The 24823-nt window shown below is 40.1% G+C and overlaps 1 protein-coding gene across 10 annotated transcripts in view; it reads right to left on the reverse strand.

Moving 5' to 3' along the window:
* Window positions 1–24823, reverse strand: part of DOCK10 (dedicator of cytokinesis 10) — a 164797-nt gene that overhangs the window by 9021 nt on the left and 130953 nt on the right. For 7 of the 10 annotated variants that reach the window (XM_074833712.1, XM_074833709.1, XM_074833706.1 and 4 more), the window contains exons 30-50: window positions 24533–24629; window positions 23070–23114; window positions 22427–22602; window positions 22182–22298; window positions 21233–21344; window positions 20381–20502; window positions 20181–20295; window positions 19950–20016; window positions 19161–19208; window positions 18389–18490; window positions 16500–16624; window positions 15712–15824; window positions 14846–14983; window positions 13195–13377; window positions 12533–12643; window positions 10991–11206; window positions 10239–10296; window positions 9812–9910; window positions 7965–8071; window positions 7365–7487; window positions 6320–6433 (exon numbers count right to left, since the gene is read on the reverse strand). In XM_074833712.1, coding sequence (XP_074689813.1) covers window positions 6320–6433; window positions 7365–7487; window positions 7965–8071; window positions 9812–9910; window positions 10239–10296; window positions 10991–11206; window positions 12533–12643; window positions 13195–13377; window positions 14846–14983; window positions 15712–15824; window positions 16500–16624; window positions 18389–18490; window positions 19161–19208; window positions 19950–20016; window positions 20181–20295; window positions 20381–20502; window positions 21233–21344; window positions 22182–22298; window positions 22427–22602; window positions 23070–23114; window positions 24533–24629 — 2388 coding nt within the window. The remainder of the gene's footprint in view (window positions 1–6319; window positions 6434–7364; window positions 7488–7964; window positions 8072–9811; window positions 9911–10238; window positions 10297–10990; window positions 11207–12532; window positions 12644–13194; window positions 13378–14845; window positions 14984–15711; window positions 15825–16499; window positions 16625–18388; window positions 18491–19160; window positions 19209–19949; window positions 20017–20180; window positions 20296–20380; window positions 20503–21232; window positions 21345–22181; window positions 22299–22426; window positions 22603–23069; window positions 23115–24532; window positions 24630–24823) is intronic. The other 3 variants (XM_074833708.1, XM_074833705.1, XM_074833711.1) reach the window with 3 other exon arrangements.

The raw sequence follows: 24823 nt of genomic DNA on the forward strand, positions 1-24823 counted from the left end.
TTTCCAGCACCCAAGTTAAAAGCTTACGTCTCTCCACTCCTAGCAGACACAGACTTAGAGGTCTGCATTTGTACTGGTCTGGTATCTCCAAAGTTACCCAGGAAATAACATACACATTATTCATGCAAGAGAGCCAGCTGTTTAAAGTGTTAAAGTGCTTTCTTGAGAACGCTGATGTATGCATGATGAAAAAACCCTAATGAATTAAAAATTGGACATTAAAAATTCTTTAAATTTTAATCATTTGGTTAAATTAACTATTTTGGAAGCACTATGCTAACAGAACATGAGCCTAACAGCTGTTTGCTGGATGCCTAGTCCAGCTAGGAGCGTACAGCATGCCACCTCCAGCACATCCTATCTGGGAGACACATGTGCAGGCAAAGGCCAGGCACTGCACAGGGCACTGCTGCCCACTGCAACGTGCAGGGCACTCCTGCCCACAGCAATGCACAGGGCCATGGCATGGGGAGCACCTGGGAACTGGTCTGCAGCTGTTCAGGGCAGCTGAAGAGGAACTCTGGTGGCATCTTGGAAGGCCATATGGAATTGCAGCATTTTCAGAGACAATTAGTAAGTTATTTACATTTGACAAGGAAAAAAAAAAAAAAGACACACAGACTGTGCTCCTTTGCAAAAAAGCTCAATCGTGTTAAGGTCATTTACTTATTACACTGGGTGGACTTGGCAGAGCTTTAATAAAAGGCTGCGCTGAAGAGGTGAAGCCTGTCAGGCTTCAGAAAAAATGCCGACCTCAGAAAGTTAACCCAGCATTGCATCACATGCAGGTGAGACACTCGACTGCTACATGATGAACATTACATCAACACTCCAGGAGAAGCTCAGCTCCCAGCTGAGCAGAAAGCAGCAGGTGCCCCATTAACAAGGACTGGATTTATCCTAATGCCATGCTAGGACTTCATATGCTGCTGATGAAATCTGGAAGTGTTAACCACTGCAGCTGCGCCCAAAGCCTCCTCCTCTCACCTTCACACAAACTGAGCCAGAGGAAAATATATGAAGCTGCAGGGATAAAGGGGAAAGGCAGACAGCATTAATGATGTCAGACCCAAGACCCTTTAAATTTAACATGATGTGGCTTGGACAGCTAATTCTACAATATGCCTAGGCAAACTGCCATCTGTTGAAAAACAGAGAAGCACAAAAGAATGAAGTCAAGAGATACCTTCAAAATCTCTTTGGATTGTACTAATGCAAAATCCAGCCTTATCATGTTGCAGTGTATTTCAACTTTGGCCACTAAAATTATTGACTGGGCAAATCTTCACAAAAATATACACAGAATTAAAATAAATTAGCTGTAAATGTCAATGTTTGTTTAGGAAACCCCCCCTAAACTTTATTTTAATAGGGATTAACAAATACATGCATCTCTGGCTTCTCCTTCAGCGAGGACAAGGGGCAATAAAATTGTCTTTTAATTTGGCAAGTGCCAAGAGTTTGTGGGCACTGTGAGGACAGGCTGAGAGAGTTGGGGTTGTTCAGCCTGGAGAAGAGAAGGCTCTGGGGAGACCTTACAGCAGCCTTCCAGTACTTAAAGGGGGCTACAGGAAAGATGGGGAGGGACTCTTTATCAGGGGGTGTAGGGATAGGATGAGGGGTAATGGTTTTAAACTGAAAGAGGGTCGATTCAGATTAGACATAAAGAAGAAATTCTTTATTGTGAGGGTGGTGAGACACTGCAGAGGTTGCCCTGTGGCTGCCCTCTCCCTGGCAGTGTTCAAGGCCAGGTTGGACGGGGCTTTGAGCAACCTGGTCTAGTGGAAGCTGTCCCTGTCCACGGCAGGGGGTTGGAACTAGAGGATCTTTAAGGTCCCTTCCAACCCAAACCATTCTAGGATTCCATGATTACTGGAAACCAAAGATTAACAGCAGCAACAGCAGCTTGTCTGATAGTATCTTAATCAGTCTCCCAGTGACCTTCTAACATTGCACAATTTTTAACAATATTATCAATAAAACTCCATAGACATATGAAGAACTTCACAAGTAATTAGAGAACAAATCTAGAGCTCAAAAGCTGACACGCTATAAACATTTACTGAGCTGGGCAGACAACTGACTTTCATTGATTTCACTGAGAAAAGATCTGCAGGATCATAACCTGATTTCTGATCCTGTTTCCACTGAAGAGCAAAACTGCTTTATGTGGGAAAACTTCATTAGTTTCATGCAACCATACTTAAATATGCTACTACTCAGCATTGCTTCTGTCAAAAACCATCTATTTTCTGTTACTATTCAGTGTTTTCAACAAAAAAACTAATGTTTTCCAAAGTAATCCCACAGCAAGCTAGAATATAGTTTATGCTCTTAAACACTGATTCTGTGTATGCTTGCATGCTGAAACACAGTGTTTATACCAAAAGTGCCAAATCTCTCTGCTGATGCTGCATGGCACACTAAGATGATATCTGTGTTAATGGTTTTGCGTAAAAAAATACCTGAAAACAAACAACGAACAGATTTAGTCTTGTCTCTAATGCAAGAGACATCATTTAAGTACATATTCCCTACAGTATTTCAGCTGACAAGTGACAAGCAGAAGTTAATTGTGAGCTATAAATAACCATTTCTGCCATATGCTGTATGTCTGGCAAAGACTATTGAAAGTAAGATTAAATACTTTTCAGGAGCCAAATATCCTCCAATTTCAGGATTTTCAAATATTAAGCTGCCAAGGTTACGTTATCAATGCATATCCCTAGGTTATTTTCATACTGTCTGGTTTTGCCCTGCAAGGACAACATAGCCTTACAGATGAAAATTATTACATGGAGCAGCTGAACATAATGGAAGGGAGATGACCTCCTGGACAGCAGTTTATTGGTTTCCACTGAGCTCTGATGTGCTGAGAGTCAAGTTGTGACCCAGGACTGTCACTGTGGGAGTGCTGAAAAAGCCTTTCCTCCTCCCTGTATGCCCTCAGACACAGCCCTCGGAGCTCACAGTAAATCAGATTCTTCTCTGCCCTTCACTGGAAGAATACACTGGAAGAATACACACTATCCCTGGAGTCAGTATGTCGAGGTAAAGCCTTCTACTTTACCTGCCAAAAATTAACATCTAATGGATCCTTCCCTGTCTGTATCGAGTGAACACCTCCTCCTATGGTAAGCGAGCATGTTGTACGCTTTGGTAAGGAAGCTACAGATGTTTTATTACATTTGGAAAAGGTGACACGTCTTCTGCTCTTCAGACATAAACCCACAGTCAGCTTACTACTATGAAAATCTTCCCTCCAACTTCTACTGCTTCTTGCACAGACAGGAGAACAAAACCTCAGCCCTAACTTAACACTGCTCTGAAAACAGGTCTTGAATGTCTTTGCTTATCAGCACAATAGGAGTTTTCAGCTAAGTCAACATTATTTAACTGCTTTTTAATTCAAGAAACAAAACATAAAAAACAAAACAAAAAAACATAAAAAACCCACCCCCAAAATCATAAGCACTGGCTAGTGTGGCCACTTGGTGGTGCAATGAGATTCTGTCACCAAAGGTCCTTAACAGAATTTGCAGCCTAAAACAACAGCTGCCATGAGATCCATCTCTCTGAGCTGACAAATAAAGCTCTTGGGCAAAAACAACCAACTACATCCTCCTAAGCACTACGTTCATTCAAACCATCCTTCCAGAGAGTCCCTGCAGCAATGTAGTAACCAAATACTGTCTCCGCCTTTGCATGAAGAACTGTTTTCAGGCGTAGCTGCAGATTTTCTTTTTCCACTAAGAAAGCCCCAAATTCTCCCTGCGAACAGTATTTGCAGTACTCTCTTTTGTCCTTTAATCTGCTTTCTCTGCAGTTTTTGTTTCAGTTAAGGAACAGCAGTGTTTCATTTTTACAAAACATATATATGTATGTATTTATTATTGATAAAATTGATTAAAATGTTTAATGAATAAATGCATATGTGTAATAATAAATTTTTTTATATTTGTGTGCTTACATATGTATCTACCCACAGGTATTTTATAGAACAGTGTATGTGCAAGACTGAAAAGGAATCCCATACCTGCATACCGAGCATCCCATACCTCATACTGAGTTTCCTTGTGTGGCATTTCCTTTGTAGTGATTCATATTGCTTTACATTGGTTTAACTGTGTAATACTAGTAAACCTGCAACCATTAGCTTTTCAAAGGAAGTGTGCAAAGTCTGCCAGAAGCACAAAAAAAGGGAATTGCATAAAGAAAGGGAATTGCTTTTAATATTTTTAAATGAATTGGGCACCGAGACTGCTTTCAGCATGGAGGCCTGCAATACTCTTGGCAACAGAAGGACCAAAAGACCCCATACCTTTTCACTTGCTCAGCCAAAATAGAAGCAAGTGGCACATGAGAAAAAGGGACTGACAGAAATACAGAAAGGAAACCTTCCAAAGTGGAAAAATGTGCAGGTACAACCACCATATGGGAACAGACTTTTCTCTCTGTCTCTCCTTCCAGGTCATGCTTCATCTGTCATTCCCACACCTGCCATGGTGCTTTGTGTACTGATAAGCCCTCCTTAATCCATTCTGCACACCCACTCCTATTTCCCTTGGTAAATGAGGCACAAGTAACAGTGACGGGAATAATCTACCTTTAATTATTTGCACTGTGCCGTATACTTGTGTCACTATGCCTCTGGAAGGAGCAATACAGAGCAGTCCCACTTTCTGCCATGTAACATCTCTCCCGCAAAAGGAAAGGAGGAAGCTGTGCCTCTTTGCATTTAGAGCTCAGTGTCTGGGAGCATCAGGGAACAGACCGAGCAATACGCAGCTATGAAAAAGTCATATGCTTTAGAGCACTAAAGCTGTTTAAATGAAGTTGCCCTTGTGGCACTGGCAGCTGAAAAGTCATTGCACTGTAACAGGGGTTTTAATCCAGTTCAGCAGAACAGCCACAGCTAAATTACCCACTTACAAGTAGGTGTCTCTGGGAGAGCCCTGGCAAGAAGTTGCAAGTAGCAGAGTCCTGTTTCCCCCTCCCCTGCCCCCATTTTGAGGAAGGTTAGGCATAAGGAAAACTCTACCCTTCCTCAAGTGCAGCTCACTTTCTCCTTGCATTTGGTAAATTCAGCTTTGCTAATCTGTATGAAGAGCCAGGACTCACAATTTCCCTTTGACTCCCAATTTGCTTGCTCCTACAAGGGACTACCAGGAACGTGGCTGCACCCTGCCTAGAGCGCTCCAGTTGCCACTGGCAAAGATCACAGAGTGACACAACAGCCTTCCTCTTCGGAGCTGCTGCACAGGCCAGGAAAACATGCATTCAAACAGCATTAATGCTACACCGAGTTTTTCAACACAGGAAGAAGGGGTCCAATCCCACTCCCAGTGAAGCTGAGAGAAAAACTTCCACTGAGATGAGATGACGCAGCATTGGGCCCCATGGTGCACACACAACATGGCAACAGATACAGTTTGGTAATTCAGGTAACTGAACAAACAAAAGTTAGTTTGCAGGATGCAACAATGAAACAACATTATTTCATCTGCCACAAACCAAAGAATCAAGAGCACAGGAAAGTTAATGTTAAGTAACAGTACAGGGAAGGATGGAGGATGTGTGAGGAGAATTAAACAAAACATGCAAAAGAACTAGACTTACCACAGCCTTGAATAAGATCAAAAGGAGAAAAGAGCAAATTTCTGCATTAAAATCTAATTAGCAAACAGAATGATTCACATCAATCTGTTGTTTATACACCTTATTTTAGAGTAAAGAAAATTGTATGCTTTCCAAAACCAGGTCTTAAAGGAACATGCTGAATTGCTACACTGGTTTGTAGTGGAAGAAAGCACAAAATAATGCTTTGAGGATGCTGAAGCACAGCAGAGGGAATAAAACTACTCTACAGTACATTGCACAGAATCAGAGGTGGCTTGAAAGCAGAAGTCAGAGTCAGCGAGAAACACAACAAAACATCTATTGCATACTGCTCTGCTTTAAGCTCTATTAGAGGAGAGTGCCATATATCAGAAATGTCTTATCTGGTTTTATTTAAGTTTTACTCTGAAAAAACCTGCCCTGCTCAGTCTCAGTTTTTCTTGAAGAAGTCAAGAACTAAAGCTGATGTACAAGTCTGTTCTTGATTACACCACTGAATCCATAGCAGCAGTTTATACAGATGCAACTGAATGCTCTCTCTTCTGAGTAAATCCTGCTTGGAATCTGATCCACGAGGCAGTTTCTACCCCATGATTCACTGACAGCATTTCCCTGTTTTAGCTTCCTCGAAATACATCGGGATTAGAAGAACATGTCTGGAATCTGTGAATCTGAGACAAAAGAACACAAGTTGACTTACCTGCCCATAAAATGCAACACGGTAATATCGCCCAAAGAGACGTTTCTCAGAGTTTACTACTTCTGCAACCTTCAGGTATGAGCGGTGGATGTCGTAGTACAAATCAGACAGCCTCTACATTAAGAAACAGGGAGAGGGAAGGGAAGTGAGAGCACGTGAGTGCTTTGGGAAATGACACTACAGCTCTGCACAAGCATGGGTTGCCTTAACTGGATTCCCAAACCTTTGCAAAGATGGCTGTACATGGTAGGGAAATAGTTTAACCTTGTCAGCAGTCACTAAAGATTCATTTCAAGGTTTCTGAGCAGTTTTGTGGCAGTGGGTGCTTTTGTGTACAGGGTCACACAGGAGGACAAGCATCCCACCACCAGACAGTGGTAGGGACCTACTAAGAGGTCAGAGAACCCAAGTGTCCTATGTGCAGGTGAGAACAGGTTGCCAACAACTCCAGTCAGCTCCCAACCCCATAACAAAGATATGCTATCCACAATGACTGCTAAAAAGCGGGTCACTTTCTCGGGATAGTGAACCAAAATTTCAACTAAGTTAAAATCTGAGGACCTGCTTCCTCATCATACAGTTTATTGCTACCTACCTCTTTGCCTTTTTTAAATTTAAAATCAGAAAAATCAGTAAACAAGGTTATCATCTGGTTATCCATTATGTATTGAAATTGCCAAGTAAATCAGAAAAGAAAAAACCCTGGAATTGTGAAGAGATCACACAATTTATTGGCAGTTACTCAACTTAAATACAATGCAAATGTGCTCTTGGTTTAAAAAGCACATGTAAAAATTCACATCCACTGGCTAACACAAGAGTTTGTTTGAAAATTTTTTGTTCATTTACTGTTGCATTGATGCTGAAAAGAAGAAGCTAAGATACCAGAGGTTTTTTTGTTTACTCACAGCACAAAGCATTAAAAGGAGAAACTACAGACAGGAAGAAAAAGACATCCCTTTTGAAGAAAGCACTTTTTTTTCCCCTAAAAACTTTATCTTTACTGTCGTCTTAGGATGAATAAAAAAAAAATAAACCAACTTACTTTAAAGTCCCTCTGCTTCTCAAAAACAGCGATGATTGGCTTGTTAACCTCAGCAATAAGCTCATATCTCTCAGACTTCCACAGGTATTCAACACACAACTCCAGCTGCTCCACAAGAATATTCTGTAATTGCACAAATACAAATAGTTCAGTGACTCAACAGCTAGTGGCATTTAATTAATAGCAATGCAGCAAAAGCACCTACGCCCTATTTAATTTTTATTCTATATCTTCTATATTAAGGTTTATTTCAATGATACAATGTTTAATCAGGTATTGATGACTGAACTCTTCTTTAGAAAAAAACCCTGAGATAACAGTAACATGAAAATACCTGAACACTTCACATCTCATTCAGAAGAATGGGTGTGCTTTGTGGGCTCCCCCCTGCCCTGACTTCCAGCTCTTGCACTGGTTAGCTAAACACGTATCCCTGCTATTTAGTACAAGAGCTATGACCTTTCATTCAAAAGCTGTGCACCTTTTAATACTGTGTGAAGTATACTCTCGCTATAATTTGTTGTAGCGTGCACAGGCATCCATTAGAAACAACACTATCTGTTAATATAGAACAAATATATAAACGTGAATGCTGCTGACCTCATTATAGGGAGTATCTTGCATCCCAGAGTCTTCCTTCATAGCACCTTCTTCTTTAATGTTGGGGGTAATGCTCAGAAAAGCAGGCCATCCCATGGAAAATAAGCCTTGAAGTGCAAGTCATAACAATGTCAATTAATGACTGAATAACCAGATAATTAAAAAAGTTATTGGATGCCATTAAAACAGAGCTGATTTTGACTGGATTAGTTACTCTTTTCACAGCCCAAGTGATGAGAAGCACAAATGGAACTGACTGAATTTATGAGACACTAACACATTTTCTCTATGATATAAATCTACTTGTCCAGGCAAAGGGCAACTATAACATTTTCCTAATGCAATCTTATTCCTCTCTTTGGCATTTTGGTTCCTTAGCTGTACAGTGCTGGCAGTCCTTGCAAAACTACACGTGCAACACTCATCTACACAGGAATTACCATCGCAGGCTGAGGTGAGACAATTTATACTTGTGAAACCAGCGCTGTGACTCCCGGACTGACCTACAGGCACTTAACACTACACGCCGGGACCTGCGCTGTCCCACCCGTCATGCTTCCTAAGCGAGAGGGGCACAGTCACCCTGGGCTCGCCGCAGCCGATGGGGAGGTGGCTGCTCCAGAGCTCACTGTGCCTGTGCCAAGCTCGAGGGACGCTGGCAGCAGCTCTCCTTATCCTGCCCAGGGTCAGCAGGGCAACTGCAGCCCTAACCGAGGAACTCTCTTGTAGAAAGCTCAGGCTGGTGGCAGGAGCTGCCGATGGGAAGGCTCACAAGGATTAAAACTGAGCTAACACCTAGTATTTGCTAAGCTGGGGCCTTAGAGCAATGGTTGCAGAAGGAACAGCTTACACAGGCATTGCACATTACAGATCAGGCAGAGTCTGACCCACAAATATTTTACTATCGCTCTTGAACGGAGAAGGTAAACCTGCCAGTGGAGGCAATGAAGTGATGCAGTTTGTGTTCAATTTAAAAGTAGGAAAATGGTACTAAGGAACAATTAAAAAGCTAACCTTCACATATTGAGAGAAAGGGGGTCCATCCCCTCTGCCAAGTTTAGAAAATCATTTAAACATAGGTTTAAAATGACCCCCAAGTTCTTCACCTACTGTGACTGTTATTCATGCGAAGTATTTTACCACTAGTGAACCACTCCAGAATATTGCTCTTGACACAAAGTTTCCTTCTAAAAGGATGTATTTTTTCATCTCACCCACAGACACTTCTAAGTGTATCGAAGAACTATGGTCTTTCCAAAACTAACAGCCTTCTCTTTCTCAAATATTTGCCCTTGCCCCCAGAAATTTCTCTTTGTGAAAATTGCTAAATAGATCATGCTGAGAATTACTTTGAAATACACATGTCATAAACTAAATAACCACTGGCATAGAAGCATTTGAAAATATAAGCCTGCACTTTATTTCTCTAATAAGCGTCACAGGTTAAAAAAAATCTTTATCTATACTAAGTTACATACAGATAACCAGATATTAATTCCACCCCCCTGCCCTCCCAGCTTTGGATAGTCAAGGAATTGTACATGGATTTGCGTGCTAAACACCAATTGACCTGAGAGGGATTTCTGTTGCCGATGAAGAGCAGACTGCTCTTTTGCTGAAAAAGCCCTTAACCAGACACATTCTGAGCAATTCATCAAACCAGCCAAAGAGCACCAGGAAAGTAATGTATAATGTTTCCAACATTACTTGCTTGCTATTACAGCCGTCAACATGCACTATAAATATTTTTGCTTTGCTAACTATTTTTCCAGATCAATTGGAGAACAGTAATTTGATTCCCTAATTATGTTATTTGACCCATGAACAGGCACGGTTAGAGCACTCACTTCCTCCATTGTGAGTTGTTAGTAACACATTACTATCAGAGACTTGACCATCTTCCAGGAGCATACGTGAGGTACAAATCTTTTCCATTTTCCAGTAACCTATGATAGTGTAAGATGGTATTAGTATACTGCTACTGGTATGTGTTAATACATGCATATTTAATAACGACAGACTAACAAGTGAAGCATTCTCTTTTAGGACTAGCTTACTAAACATTTAATTAACCCTCTTTACACAAAACACACTTTCACTGTTCCAGCGCTAAGACTAGTATTTACTATATATTTTAAAAATAAAGCATTTGGGAAGAATTCAAGCAGCTTTAAGAATACTTTATATACAAGGAAGGAAATCAGGACAGCCAAAAATTATTTTCAACAATAATGTTTATAGATACATAGTTGGTTTTGAATATGTTGGTCTTACCCTTTCTTTTCAGATACTCTGCAATAAGAGCGGCGATATGAATGTAGCACATGGCAGCCTGCAACAAGAGACCAAGATACATGTATACATATATGATTTACAGCATACATGTGATAAGGAACACATACTTTCAGCACTGTCAAGTCATGCTGCAGAAAAGGGAAGACAAAACTAATATAACCATTTCAGAAAATAAAGGATTAAATGATGAAATCCTTCTTGAGCGTTAATTTCACTAGGCGTCTTAGGCAAAAGCGTGGATTTGCTCAAGAAACCATTAAGATTACTTAGTAAATAAGATATTACTGGGTTATGCACTGGAGTTTTGCAACACCCATTAAGTTTTTGATGAAAAGGACAACGCATTATAAACAAAGCTCCTCTCCTATGCTGTAGTGTGGGAGAAGAAAATCCTTTATGTAGGTTACACACTGCTCATAACCTGTTCTACACTCCAGCTGCTGTGCCTGTTAGGGTTAAGCAGCAGAGCTGCTACTGTGATACTGACCACAGCTTTCCTGTCAGACATTTTAAAGTCTTGCTCAAGCACGTATCAGGTAGTTACGATCAGGCGAACAGGGATGATAAGCACATCACATCTCTAGGTGTTTTTCAAACCTATCTTCCTCTAATTTCAAGTATATGAGAGACATTGTATGATTCTCTTAAATCACTATTGTTGTCTTTCAGAGTCGTTTTCATCAGAACATCCCAGCCTAAAGACAAATGGATTTCTTATTCATTTACATTACCTCTGATAAATCTCCATTTCTTGCATGAATCTTGGCCATGCTTTCAAGCCACGTCCTACGTAATTCAGGTGTGCTGGCATATGAATTTGCTAGGCTGTACTGCAGATCCACAAGCATCTCAGGGTCTTTCTCATGCTCCTTCATCTGAGCTGTGGCCATCAAAACGGTTCTGATGCGTTTGGTCAGATCCTTCACCTCTGCTGGGAAATTAACGTTCTTTGGGAAAGATAAGCAATACATCACTAAAACCATCCAAAGAGGCACATGCAGCACCCCAAAAGAGCTAAAGTCCTGCTTAGGGAAGACTTTCTTCCCCTTCTATAATTCAGTGGGCTTCCAAAGCAGAGTCACAGTTCCATAGTACATACACATTGTACACAAATTCTTGACCTTTTTTTACTGAAATGTCGTAGCACCTACTAAATATCCCAGCCAGTCAGCTGTACAACTGTCTATAGGCAACAAATCCAACGAAGTCAGCAAACTGAAACATCTGCTCCCTGGGTCCAGAACTGGATTCTCTTACACTTTCAGCTGATGAACAGCACCATGTGCTATAGATAGTTCTGCTTAACTACACTTACAGCACGTTTCACCACAGCAAATAAAGCACAACAGTCTGGCTCCTGGCCTTCTCACACTGTGCAAGATCAAAACACAGTTCTTCTATTACTCATATCAGCTGTTCTCAACATAGTTAACTCAGGTCTGCAGTTTCTCTTTTTCAGATGGGCAATGAAATACATTTCTGTTTTCAGACTTATTAAATGCTCTCTCCTCTACATCACACAGAGATAAGCATGTTACAGAAACAGCGTGCTGGGAAATCAAAGTTGGACTTTGAAAATAAATACATTTGTAACTGCATCTTATTAAATAAAACACCAAATTACTTATGCTAATTATCTACCAATTTGCTTACACTAACTTTATTATTAACCTCAGTGGAGATACCCTAAAGTCACCTTCAGAGAAGGAAAACCACCTCCAAAGTATAAAATTCAAAATGCATGTTGACAAATGTTTGGACAGGAATTGTAAAAATTAAAAATGGAATCCTTTTCCAACACCTTTAGTACAGACAATGAATCTAATAACAATGGTAACTAATCTAAGAGCTAAGTGCCTTTTTCAGGGGGTTAGCAAGCTGTTACGAAACCCAACTGCTGTGCATGTTTTTGCTACACATTTACTGAACAGACTAAAGGGACAGTTTGTAGACTAAAAATTGTTTGTCAACTGAAATTATGTTTCATTAGTCACAATGCATGATATCTCTGGCATCTGGAACAAAATAAGCAGTGAATAACAAATAATACAGTTTTCAAATAAAAATCTCTCTTGTTTTAAAAATTATTTTCAATTATTAAGCTTTTGAGTCACAAACATTTTCATGAATTTCAGGCTGCCTGAAAAAGGCACAGTATGAATGCATAAATCACTGTCTAATAAAAGCCAGCAATTTTATTCACTGGAACACTTGCTCCTCTGAAATTGTTGACCTTTTGCAAGAGGTAGTGATTGACAAAAAATGTTTCTTACTTTCATCTGCTTGTCTCCATTAGCAAAATTATTTATAATTGCAAGTGAATGTTGAAAACGAGATCCGCCAATCCCTGCATCAGCTATCAGCTGGCTCACTGCTTTGATGAGCTGTATGGGGGGGAGCAAACACAGGGTACAATTACAAAGAAAATCAAAGTTTCTGAATGGTTTTTAATCCCTGTTTTAGTATGACTTGATGTACCAGGCTAGCAGAGATGCACTTTTATACCTGTCTTATGATGATAACATATACAAATATAAGGACTATGAGTAATCTTTCCTCACATTTTGCAGTGTAAGAACTATTGCTACTGGACTACATTTCTGCTACTATACTATCAGATTCTGTTTAGTTCCTTCATCAGATATGTTCTCACTGCTGTAAGCGATGCACGTGAATCAAGAATAGCCATTTATCTGGCTATTTATTGGCTACGTGGCTACATTCACAGCTGCTGTCCCTCCCTGGAACAGAGCCGAGCAGTCCAAGAACAGCAGAGAATCCAGCCCAATGTCTTCAGACTTGGCAGGAAAATCAAGCTGCCACAGAGAATTGCCTGTCTGAGGACTCCAAAAGAATTGTTTTGCTACAGTGCATTAAATAATGATAAAAACCAATGCACATCAGCTAAATACTGATGATCTCACTATTCACTTACCTGTAGATGGGATCTGACTATTGATTTCTGCTTGTTAAATTCAAAGTTCTTTCTCATGAAAAAATAAAGAAGAGCAGATGCCTCTGTCTGAGTTGAACGTGACCTATGGTTACAACACTTCAGGATTTCATAGCAGAGTGAACCGCAGAGATCTGCTTGTCCTTGGAAGAATGCTGATGGGAACTATTGGAAAAAAGTGTGAATATGTTTAGCACTACTCTCAGGCCATGGTACAGTTATTCTGAGTCAGTACATTTTTCTGTTAAGCTTTCAGTAAAAACAACTCACTCTCTTATATTTATTCACACCAGGATTTAGTGAAAAAATTAGCCACTGGCTAAACATAATCCCATGTGTAAATTAATATTAAGTAAAAACTGTACACAGGTTTTCATACAAACGCTGTATGCAATGCAACAATCCAACTGGCTTCCAGGAAGTCCAGACAGCAGCTGGCACACAGCAAGCATAAAAAGCAGAGCAGCCTATCTGCAAGGAATGCAGAATAGCTCACCAGGAAAAGCATGTGGGGGGTTCTGCACTACTGTAAAAGATATTCAGGAGAAAGAAAATACTTTGAGCAGTGAACTTCCAGTGGTCAAGGGTTTGAACAGCAGGAGACAAGAAAGAGCGAAGGATGGCTCTCCAAACCATACCTACTATTTATCAGCAGGGCGAATATAACAAGACCGACCAAGGAGAGGTGGAAGACGTACGTACTGGCTACAGATCTCAAGTACCGCCCAAGAGGTTCTGCTGCATGACTGATCCCTGTTCCCACAGAACTACGAAGAGAGAATTCAATCCCAAGAGCTACAGGATGAACAAAAAGGGCAATCCTGGATATTTATTTGTCCTCCCCATTATACAGAGTTCTTCCATTCCTGACTGTCTGGTATGTAATTTAAAGCTGTCTGTGGATGATTTATTTTATATTTCCCCCATGTCCTCAAGCTACGTTACTGGGAGAAACATGATTTCCTCCTCCTTTCCCCTGAGATAACAACCAGAAGGAGGCCACATGGTTTAAACTGATCTACACTGTTATGTTTCATAGAAACATCTGGGAGATCAGGCCAGCCTCGCTTATTCTCACTTCCCCATAGCAATTGTTATCTGTGTTAGTTTTAAGAGGATCTCATCTAAGTCTGTCACTTGGAAATTGTGCAGCCTTTGCAGTTGGCACAAAGTGTCTAATTGCCCGTGATCATTTACATATGTGCAATGCAAGCAAATAAGCAGTTTGACACATAAGCATGTTTTTGTCCAAAAACTCTTCAATGTTGAAAAGGAGGTATTTGTAAAACTGTATTAGTTTGGATAAACTTTTGGTGAAGAGGTTTCAAGCTTTCTTCCATGGGTGGTAAAAGCATGAAAGCCAATAATGTAGCCAGATACCACAGACCTGGACATTACTTATCTATTTCCTTTAAAAGCTTTGCTTTCTCAGTAAATTTTCATTTTCCAAAATTGAACTATTGTTTCGTATATTGTGAACTTGTCACTTTTAATCAACAATAAATCGGAAGATCTTTGTCAGGAATGAGCATTAGTACAGTGAAGTTCAGAATTCTTTCAAAGTACCCAACTGTCCTCAAGCTGCACTTGCTGTAACATATAGGTCAGACTAACAGAATAAAACCATAGTTACCTTGCCTACAAACAGCCGTAGGGCAGAAAAGACATGCTTGAGAGCTGCTGCTGACTGGTTGATTTGCAAAAAGAGCATGTGTGTGTCAAAGACTTTCTTCATCAATGCATTCTGGCAATCAGATTGCTGGAGCTGCCTCTGAAAAGTTCACAGACAAGACAGGATATTCTGGTTATTAAAGTGAATAAACAGAAGAAGGATCTGCTGGACTTTACATTGGAGTGTTCCTAGGGAGATGCTTTTCTCAATGCAAAATCTCTGCGATGAGGCATTCCCAGCTTGCTGCAGACTTTTTACTTGCAGTTTTTCAAGGACAGCACTTTCCTATGCCTGTACTACTTGTGGATGGTATACACTAGATCTAAGGGCTAGGGTGGCAGAAAGGAGACACTAAATCTAAAAGGAGCTGCCTGCTGTATTGTAGCCGTGAGCCCTTCAGCAAGTCATCTGGGCCAATATTTGCAGAGCAATTTTTAAAGAGGCAGAGGATCCACCTGCTGACTTGAAGAGATACAGATAATCAGCAGTTCTGAAATCTTTTGTCTAAAATCTCTGAGATCTACTGGGATAAGCATGATTCAGATAAGGTGATGTATTAGTAGATGCATGACACTTTCATACAGAGTAGGGCTGTACATAGCCCTGGATATGTAGGATGCTCTTCTCCCACATGCTTCTATTCAGTTTGGGTACTATGAATCAATTCCTTCAAATAATACCTTCATTGAGGACTGGCATAACTTATTTCCCTATCCTGCTGTCTCAGCCATTTCAATTTTTCTGCAGGCCTGCTCCCCCAGGCCTTCCTTCCACTACACATCCCACATAGCACCAGTTCAAGCAGAAAATGAAACAGCAAAACATACCTGGTGATTCAGAGTGTAAAGACACAACAGGTCAAGGATTGTGAGAGAAACTTCTGTAGCAATGTTTGCCTCTGTGTCTACATACTGTACAATGTCTGTTTCATTGGAGCTGCCTGCAACATATAAAAAGCAAGAGAACAATCTTCTGAGTGTAGTTAAAGATGATGTAATTCTGCAATCTGGTCATTAAGTCTCAGCACAGTAGAGATGGGGTCCTAAGTGTACATTTAATCAAAGGGGTATTTTGAAAAAACTGCTCACAGGAGATGAAAGGGGATGGAATTTAAGTCAACTTTTACCAGCTGCACCAGCGATGTGAGTATATTCTTTCTTTGTTTGCGTTCGTCCTCAAAGGAGGAGAGAAATCTAATTGGAAAGTGGGATAGATGACTTAGATCTCATTATTTAAAGAACATTCTGTCATGAAAAGGTCAATTTTATTGCTAGATTTAATAAATGTAATATTTCAGCCAATATACATCTGCTTGTATAGCAAGATACATAACCATAGATGCAAGAGGTGCTGGGAAGGGGGGAATAACTTGTCATTAAGGCTATTTAAATATGTCAGGTTATTGTAATTAATTTTATTTCTAAATGAACTTTAACCAAATTTAAGCTTAGATTTCTTAGTTTCCTGAAAAAGGCAAAGCCAGCAGCTCTATTTATATTTAGGCTCTTCTCTTCAGACTGTCTTTCATCGGCACACATGAAAACAGATTTAATTGTATAGAGGCTGATCCAAACCCCATAGAATTTGAGGGACGTAAGTAATTTTTTGTACTTACTTGTAGTGCTGCTGTCTATCATCTGCAAGAGTTTGGGGTTAGAAAGTGCATTTTTGCCACGGATTATTGGTAATGTTTGAGATCTGTGATGCTTGTGGCCATCATGACTAGAAGTAGAATGCATCCTGAAATTGAAAGGTACCATTAAAAAACAGAAACAAGGAATAAAGTATCATGCCTATACAGAATTTTTTCATGTTGGTTAGAATTGTCTGCAGTACTTCTCAAAGGCTAAGTTAAACAAACTGATGCAAAATTTTTCAGAGAAACAAAAGATAAAGAAGAAAGTCAGTGAGGTGGACAAAACAAACAGATGTGCCGTGATTTCTTGAGATCACAGGAGACAAAACACTCACTGAGCACGGGAAAAAAGCATCAGCTTAAATAGCTGGCTGTTTAGAAAACTGCCTTTGGGTGAAGAGAAACTGAGATGAGTTCTGTTAACTCAGAATACAAGAAAAATATATCCTGCTCATGAAAGAACTAATACAGCTTCTGTGAGGGGAAAAAATGATGATAAACTGACAGTGACAGTAAAAGTATGTGCTTGCATATCTGTGTGTTCTTTTAACCCTCTGATGCTGACAAACACATCATTAATTTATAATAAGAAGCTCAGAACTAAAATACCAATGCTTATCATAATATTTGAAATTATTTTGATTTTGTAACCACTATAGAATTCAGCAAGATTTAACATCTCTCCAAATTCAGGTCACTTATTATAATACACTTTTATTTAATTTCTTTAAAAAATGTAGCTTCCAAAATTTGCTTAATTTAAAAATATTCTAAGGCAGAATTACTTCCTGTACCTAGATAAATCCTCTTTTATGTTGGTTATTTTTACAAAAAAAATTTATAAAATTAGCATTTCAGATATAAAAAAAAGAACAGGTTCCCAACACAGGTATGGAATTGATGGCCAGACTTTTGCCAATCAATGTGATAGTCTGCCATTAATGGTCATAGTGGAAGGACTTGGGTGGACATCCTGGCAAACTAACAGATTTGGAACATGTCAAACTTTGATCTCAAGGGTATTTTTTTGTGGTGTGGGGTTTTTTGGGGGGTGGGGTGGGTGGGGTTGGGAGGGTGTAAAGTCTGGTTATGAACATGTCAGCAAACTGAAATACATAAATGTAAGTGCAAGTTAGAGCTGATCACCAGCAATACTTCAACTCCCAACTCATCAAAAAATGCCGTGTATTACAGCAGGCCAAACCAATAGCCATCTGGACAACAAATGCTGGTATGTGAGGGGCTAAAGTGTGAAGTGTGATGATTAAATCTTAGAATGCTTAGACTAGGAAGATGGAAGAAAAAAAGACTAGGAAAGAAAGATTCTCTAGCTGGAAACACAGACATAACAGTATAGGACTATGCTATACTTAGCAGCATGGAAGTAAAAAGATGGGGGTCAAGCAAACCTACTCTTAAGTTTGTGTTGCTAGATACTTCCCCCTCCACAACCCCACATTAACGGGGAGAAATGAATCCCCCAACACTGTAAGCGCATCCATAGATATTTACCCCTAAAGCAGTAAGATTCCATGAAAGCATAAGGTTGCAGACCTATGAATTCCTTCAGGTTGAGGAAAACTGTGGATTATCTTTCAGATAGGGATCTGAGCTGAAACGAACAGCTACTGTTTCTGCAATACTTAACAATATTTACAGTACCTAAGAATTCTTCTGAACGTAACATTTTATACAACAGTTTATAAGTCAGGTTGAAGTTAAAGGGACTCAATTCTTTCACTGTTGACGGCTTTGGGGGCTCTGACATATATCAACCTCTTGTCAGTCAACACTGTGACAGTGTATGAGGGCTGGAGGATGACAACAAAGATTATGGTTTTATATGAGTAAATAATACATGTCATTACCATTGTGAGAGCAGACCCGATGCCTGGCCAGAGGAGTTCGAACCTTTAAGGGTTCCATTATTCTGGGTGGCCTGAACAAACTTAAAAGCAGCAGCAATTTTCCTGTTAAGAGAAAATAACTGTTAATGTGTTATGGAACGTGACATTGATTTTGCCATGCCTCTGAAGAATAAATACAGGCCTGACAAAACCTGCCATGGAGCATGAACTGGTTCATCTGGTGACCCTTCATTTTTCCACAGTGTGACATATAGACAAGTTCACAGTGGTAACATTAAATTAAAAATGAAACATCAACTGAGACACAGTGTGCATTTCACGTTTCACAGCTGGAACACGATCTCATGCTTTTTCAGAGAGCGGGTAGAGACAGAAAATTTTTTTGTTTCATTGCTGTGGAACATTCATCTATGCCCGTTAAAACTATTCTTTGCATTATATGGATAGAAAAGAGAGTGTTCAAGTTCCTTTGTTTGGCATATGCACAGAAATATAGTTGAGAATGGCCCAGTATTTTGGGTTATAAATGCAATAGTGGTTATCATATCATCACATGCAGTTCATCTTTTACACCAGGTATGTACTCAGATGTCCAGAACATCACAATAACATTGTTTTAATAAAAGAAAAAATGAAGCATACATTGGCTTCAGTATGTCTGACTGATGCTTTCGGGAGAAAACTGATAGATATACTGTCAACCTCATTTAAGCCTAATATAATGCAGTAATGTTTAAATACTATAACATACAGTCTATAACTAGAGAATTACCTCACAATATTGCGTTTTCCTAGATATCTGAAATTTTGCAGACAAACCCTGAAAGACAAAACAGCATTTTATGTCTATTAATGGCTTCCTAATTATGAAAAAATGCTGAATCTTAATGCCTCAGAAGAGACCTGTGGCATATGTACCTCCTAGTAAGCAAACAGAATAGAACGCAGCAGTTCCCAGCCTAGGGATGCACAAGATGTGGCACCACTTTTCACACCCTTGCTCCCTTTCTCCGTGGTTAAAGATTCCTGCTTGGTGAGGAGGCAAAGGCAAAGACTTGGCTGCAAAAGCTTTGCTTCTTCACCAGCTGAAGTTAAATAACTTGCATTTCACTCATGAGACAGCGAGGAAATTCTGAAAACAGCTACCTGCTGCATTCTGCAGACATGCATAGAACGGATTAAGCAAATCACCTTGGAAACATGAAAAGATGTGAAGGTCCTACATTATATGGCTTTTCTTATTGTTTGGAAGTTTTGGGGAGCTAAATACTTTTCTCAAGGGAAGAACAGAATCTCAACTCCAAATGAAAATCTCTTTTAGGAGGAACACCCAAAGCATTATACCCCCTATTCATGGAAATGACCAACATATTGGAGGATATGGATTTTATTAGTAACATCTCATTACAACTTCAGAAGATTATGGCAAAATAATCTAAGATACAAGAGGTCCCTCAGCCTATTTCACTAGGTAGACAAACCCAAAGAGAAATTATTTGCAGCAGTCACTTTAGAACATCATCATTTGACATTAAATCAACCACCCACAAAATGAACTTACTCTAAAATGCTGAAAAAGTCTGTTATTTCTGAGAATGGTGCTCGCAACCAGTAGGAAATCAGTGCGTCTAAAGGGAGATATTAAAACATATTATGTAGCTGTTACAGGGAATTAAACTTGGCCCAAAGCTTGTAAATTACACTGATAATTATTCTAATTTAATGTTTGTTTGGATTCAGCATTCACAATATTTTACAACATACATTAAGTAGTGAGTGCACATTTTCATACCTTCTGAAATGGTTTTCATAATGTGAAGGAAACACATAAGAAGGCTTCTAGTTTCAGCTTGATCCAACTTGTCAAAACGAAGGGTTGATCCAATCAAAGACAAAGGTCTCATGATCTGTTGAATTGGCAGCAAAGGGCCTTGTTAAGTATAGTGATAGGTTTCCACCTCTAATAACTGTTTTCAACATTTGCACATGTACCTTTTCACACGTGTCAGTTCTCTCACTGTTTTTTTCATTGGTACTTGGGTTAGATTCAAGACTTGCTAAGGAAGCTCTGGAGTCAGCATGGTTTGCTGCAGAGATAGCTATTGATGAAAAGGCTGTAAATGAAAGTCATAGCAAACATGCTAAACTAAAACATTTATGGATACAAAAACTAACAAGAAAAATGGAAAACATAAAATGTCACATGCTGGATTGACACCAGTGCTTTGAATTTCCAATAGCAAAGCTATTGATGGGTATGTTTAGTACTGAAAACATGCAACAAGTTGAAATAAAATGATTCAGTTTGCTGTTATTCATGGCATTAAAATGGCTTGTTGCATTCCATAAGGCCTGACCTAAAACCACAAAAGTCAATGGAAAGATGACCATGCATATCCCTGAATTTTGAAATGGGGTTTGGAGAAAGTGAACAAAGTAAGTTGTGTTTCTAGCCTTCCATTAAGCCTGGAAAAACTAAGAATAACTAAGAATACTTTCCTCTGAGAGACTTCAGGAGTTTTCAGGAGAAACCCTGGAACTATTCTTAAGTCAGGCAGAGACTACAAGAATGAACTCAGGCACAGGGATTTGTGAGAGCCTGGATACTGGCATTGTTCCAAAGCAGGCGAGTAAGTGAAGCAGTGGAAGAAGAGCAGCTTCACAAGAGAAATAAAAATCAATTCAAAAACACCCAAAGGGAAGAGAAACATTGTATACCATGTTTCCCTGAATATTGTGTAAGATGGGTTAATGATATCCTCTCCATGAATACAAAGCAGAAAGCACGATGGATAGAGATACACAGAAATCTACCTATGTGAACGTTCAATCTGTCATATATACCTGCTATAGAGTTCAGAACATCTTTGGAAAAAGATGTGTCCACAGAGTTTGCATGTTTCATTGCTGTCTGGCTCTGAAATCCTCCGGCTGTGCTCAAGTCATCCCTAGATCCCTGTATTTTGAAAGAAACAGAACAAACTCCAGTAAATAATATCACTCATAACTTTCATAATGACAGCACACCCGACAGGCTTCTCTTGGATACAGAGCTTGAAAATCTACTTTCAGTAGGCTGTTAGCAATAAGCAGATGAAACAGCCTCGTTTACTGGAAGGACTGAAAGACACAACACCCCTGCAGAAATCTGCTTCTAGTTTTTAAAGCAGGGATATGATTATAACAAGAGATAAACAAACATGCTCCTCCACGTGCGCAGTTTATACAGACGTTTTCTGCGGTGGTGAAGCTGTTTTATGATGTTTCTGTGCCCCTTCTTCAGATACTTGTATGCACTCCCTCTGCCTCCTGGTATAGCTCATGGTCCCTCTGTCGTACGAGTGAAACTGCTTGGGAGGGGTCATGATGTAACCTGGCAAAGAATCTGTGGGCATGGGAGTTTTTCCTTATCACCAGCCACCTGCCAAGGGACCTGCCTGAGGACAGGGTCTTCAGCCGCCTGCCTGTGGCACCAGGGCAGACGTACCAGATGGACTGGATGGGGCTGCAAACCTCTAACTGAGTTTCCAGCCCCAGGACAGCCAGTGTCCTGCATCTGTTCCAGACCCACAGTCTGTATGCTGCCGGTACAGACTCCCAGGGCCCCACAGGTGCTCTGTGAATCGAGACCTTCCAAATTAAAATATTGTGGGTGCAAACAAGTCAGCATTTTCAGAACCGCATTTCATTAGCTAGTTTGTGACCAGCTTAAACTAGGACCTCTTCCCACTGGATTGACAGGGTCAGACCTCAGTTTGATTGTTTCAGTGTTCTGAAAAATCACATGAATTACCTGATTGGAAGTATTGATATTGAAAAGGAACATATCCTTCATGTAAATCCTTGGCATATTGTCCAAAAGCATTCCATAGAGTGGCATGTACAGGTTTGCTATTTGTGCCTGTTTTGCCTAAAAAATAAAAGATACAACATAATCCTGAAGAAACTAATTAATGTATACTAGTGGCTAAGGAAGCTTCATATATGTTTAGCTACTGTATGAACAAGCAAATAAAAAAGAATAAAAAGTTTCTTTACCGGCTCTGCATATCGATCATCAAACGAATGCTTTGCCATTAAGTTTTTAAGCACAGCCAAAGCTAAGTGCCTAATATCCTGGTCTTCTTGCAAGGCAAAACCAACCTCCCGCAGGAGGACTCCAATTAGAAAATGTTTACGGCAAAATTCATTGGTCAATGTGTACTCTGGAATATCTTGGAACAGAACGGACAAGAATGCTTTGAATTAATATATAGGTTGCATACTCTACCCCCCCCCCCCCTTTTTCAAATTTTCAATAACTTTTATTGATTTAATCCCTTGATTTCTTAATCCAACTGCCCCATTCTGCTCCCTCACTTTCTAGAATGAATTATTATTTCTCAAAATCATACAGTTTTTACAATTTAATAATAAAACACAATTTACATACACATTCCCATATGAGAACCGCAAATGTTTTGCACGTAATAAGACTATTCACTTCTTCGAGGCAGAGTCCAAATTGTTCCCATATTCTAGCTAGAAGAGTTCTAAAACAGAGATCCAGACTAATTCCACTTTTGAAAATGATAAATATTTTTTGCCTAAATTTGCCACAGTTCAGTGGCAGCAGTCAAAGTAGATCTTAAAAGCTCTTGATGCACAATTCTGCTTACTTATGCAGTCATTTTGTTCATACCTGATGTTCGATATTCCTGTGTTGACTCTGAGGGCGTCACAGGGTCTTCATTTTTCATAAATATAAAAGAAAAATAGGCAAAAACCATGCACATTTTTTAGTTAAGTGTAAAAAATATATTTGCTTTGTATCTTTTTTTTTTAATTTGACTTAAATTTGAATTAAACGGCTTCTACTGTTAAAGGAAGCTATGAGTGTCAGAACTGAACTCACTTTTTGGTGCGGAAAGCTAAAGCAAAAAGGAGACAAGGGCCCCTAGTTTGAGAGATGCTGCACAGAGAGCTGATTCTGCCTTTCACTGGAAGCAACTTCCACTCTCAGCAACTTAAAGGACCGCATCCCAAGAGAACTCCCCAGAGCATGGGGAAAACTGGCAGAACTGGGAACTGTGCCCAGATCTGAAATCCCCATGCCTTTGAAATGAAAAGGAAAAGCACCCAGTACTGGGTATTGGCCACAAAGTTAGGTTCAAAACAACAGATTTCAATGCATGAGATGGAATGCATGGTGGCCGCTGGCTCTGGGGCATGGGCAGGGTGAATTCACTCCTGTGGCAGAGCACAGGCAAAACCTGTTCATGCCTCTCTGCAAAACATGGGTTACACACAGTATGCCCTGCCTTGAGAAGCAGCTCAGGAGGTATTACTAAGAGATAGGGATTACTTATTACTTAGGGATATGGTGTAGTTGAGAACTGTCAGTGCTAGATTAACGGTTGGACTAGATGATCTTCAAGGTCCTTTCCAACCTAGATGAGTCTGTCATTCTGAGATTCTGAAATGGGCCTCTCTTGCCTCACTGCTCCAGGTAAAACACTGCAGTATGTGGTGACCATGTAATGCATAGGCTTGCCAGAGGCCAAGAAAGTAAATGCGCTTGGGAAAAAACTGCTATTGCATGGGACCTGCCTGCCAGTCCTAGAGATACTCTGGAGGCAAAAGTACCAACGGCCTATTATCTGAGAGATGGGTGTCTCCAAACTCCTGCTGCATGTCCTGTTCAGACCTTCCCCGCAAAGGAGGGGCTGTCACATGGACAAGCCCAACAGCAGCAGGAAAGCCTGTTCCCAAATAACAGAGTTTCACAATGCCCTTATCACTGCCTCAGCTTCTTCCCCTTCCTGCTGTACCTGTTCAACCCCTTCCCTAGCTCACCACCTCCCAAGGCTACTGCAGTTTTAGTAATTAGTCCTCGCAAATAGCCCAGTTCATTCACCTCAAAACTTCCAGCAGAAGAGTCGCCCCCCACCTCCTAACTGGGTTGTCAGGGGTTGTGTTTATTTACAGGCATACTGAAATGATGTTATTTTTATCACGCTGCTTAAACACCACACCTGAAAAGCCATTTGGGGCTTCTGTGCCTGATGTGCAGACATGATACTTCAGAGAGTTAGTTGTTATCTGCTCTTTGAGCCTCCCGATAATTCGCAGTTGTACAGAAACCCTTTCGGGGTGGTGCCTTACCAGGAATGTTTGAAGACCGTATGGGCAGGCACAGAGGGACAAAGTGCTCATGGTGACAGACTTCTTGAAGGAAGTCAAATTTGAACTGATGTAAAGTCTGAAAATCACAACAGGCAATTGCTCAGTTCACATTAAAACAGGGAAAATGGTAAGACAGAGCTGCACCACTATTGATCTCTACCTCAAAATTCAAACTCACAGCCAACAATGAAACCTTACAGCTTGTTATGCCAAGCTACACGAATAATAAGCATTTGGTTTTCGTCTCTGTTATCAAACAAACTTGTCACA

The sequence above is a fragment of the Strix aluco genome, chromosome 9, assembly GCF_031877795.1.
Source record: "Strix aluco isolate bStrAlu1 chromosome 9, bStrAlu1.hap1, whole genome shotgun sequence".
Classification (NCBI taxonomy): domain Eukaryota; kingdom Metazoa; phylum Chordata; class Aves; order Strigiformes; family Strigidae; genus Strix; species Strix aluco.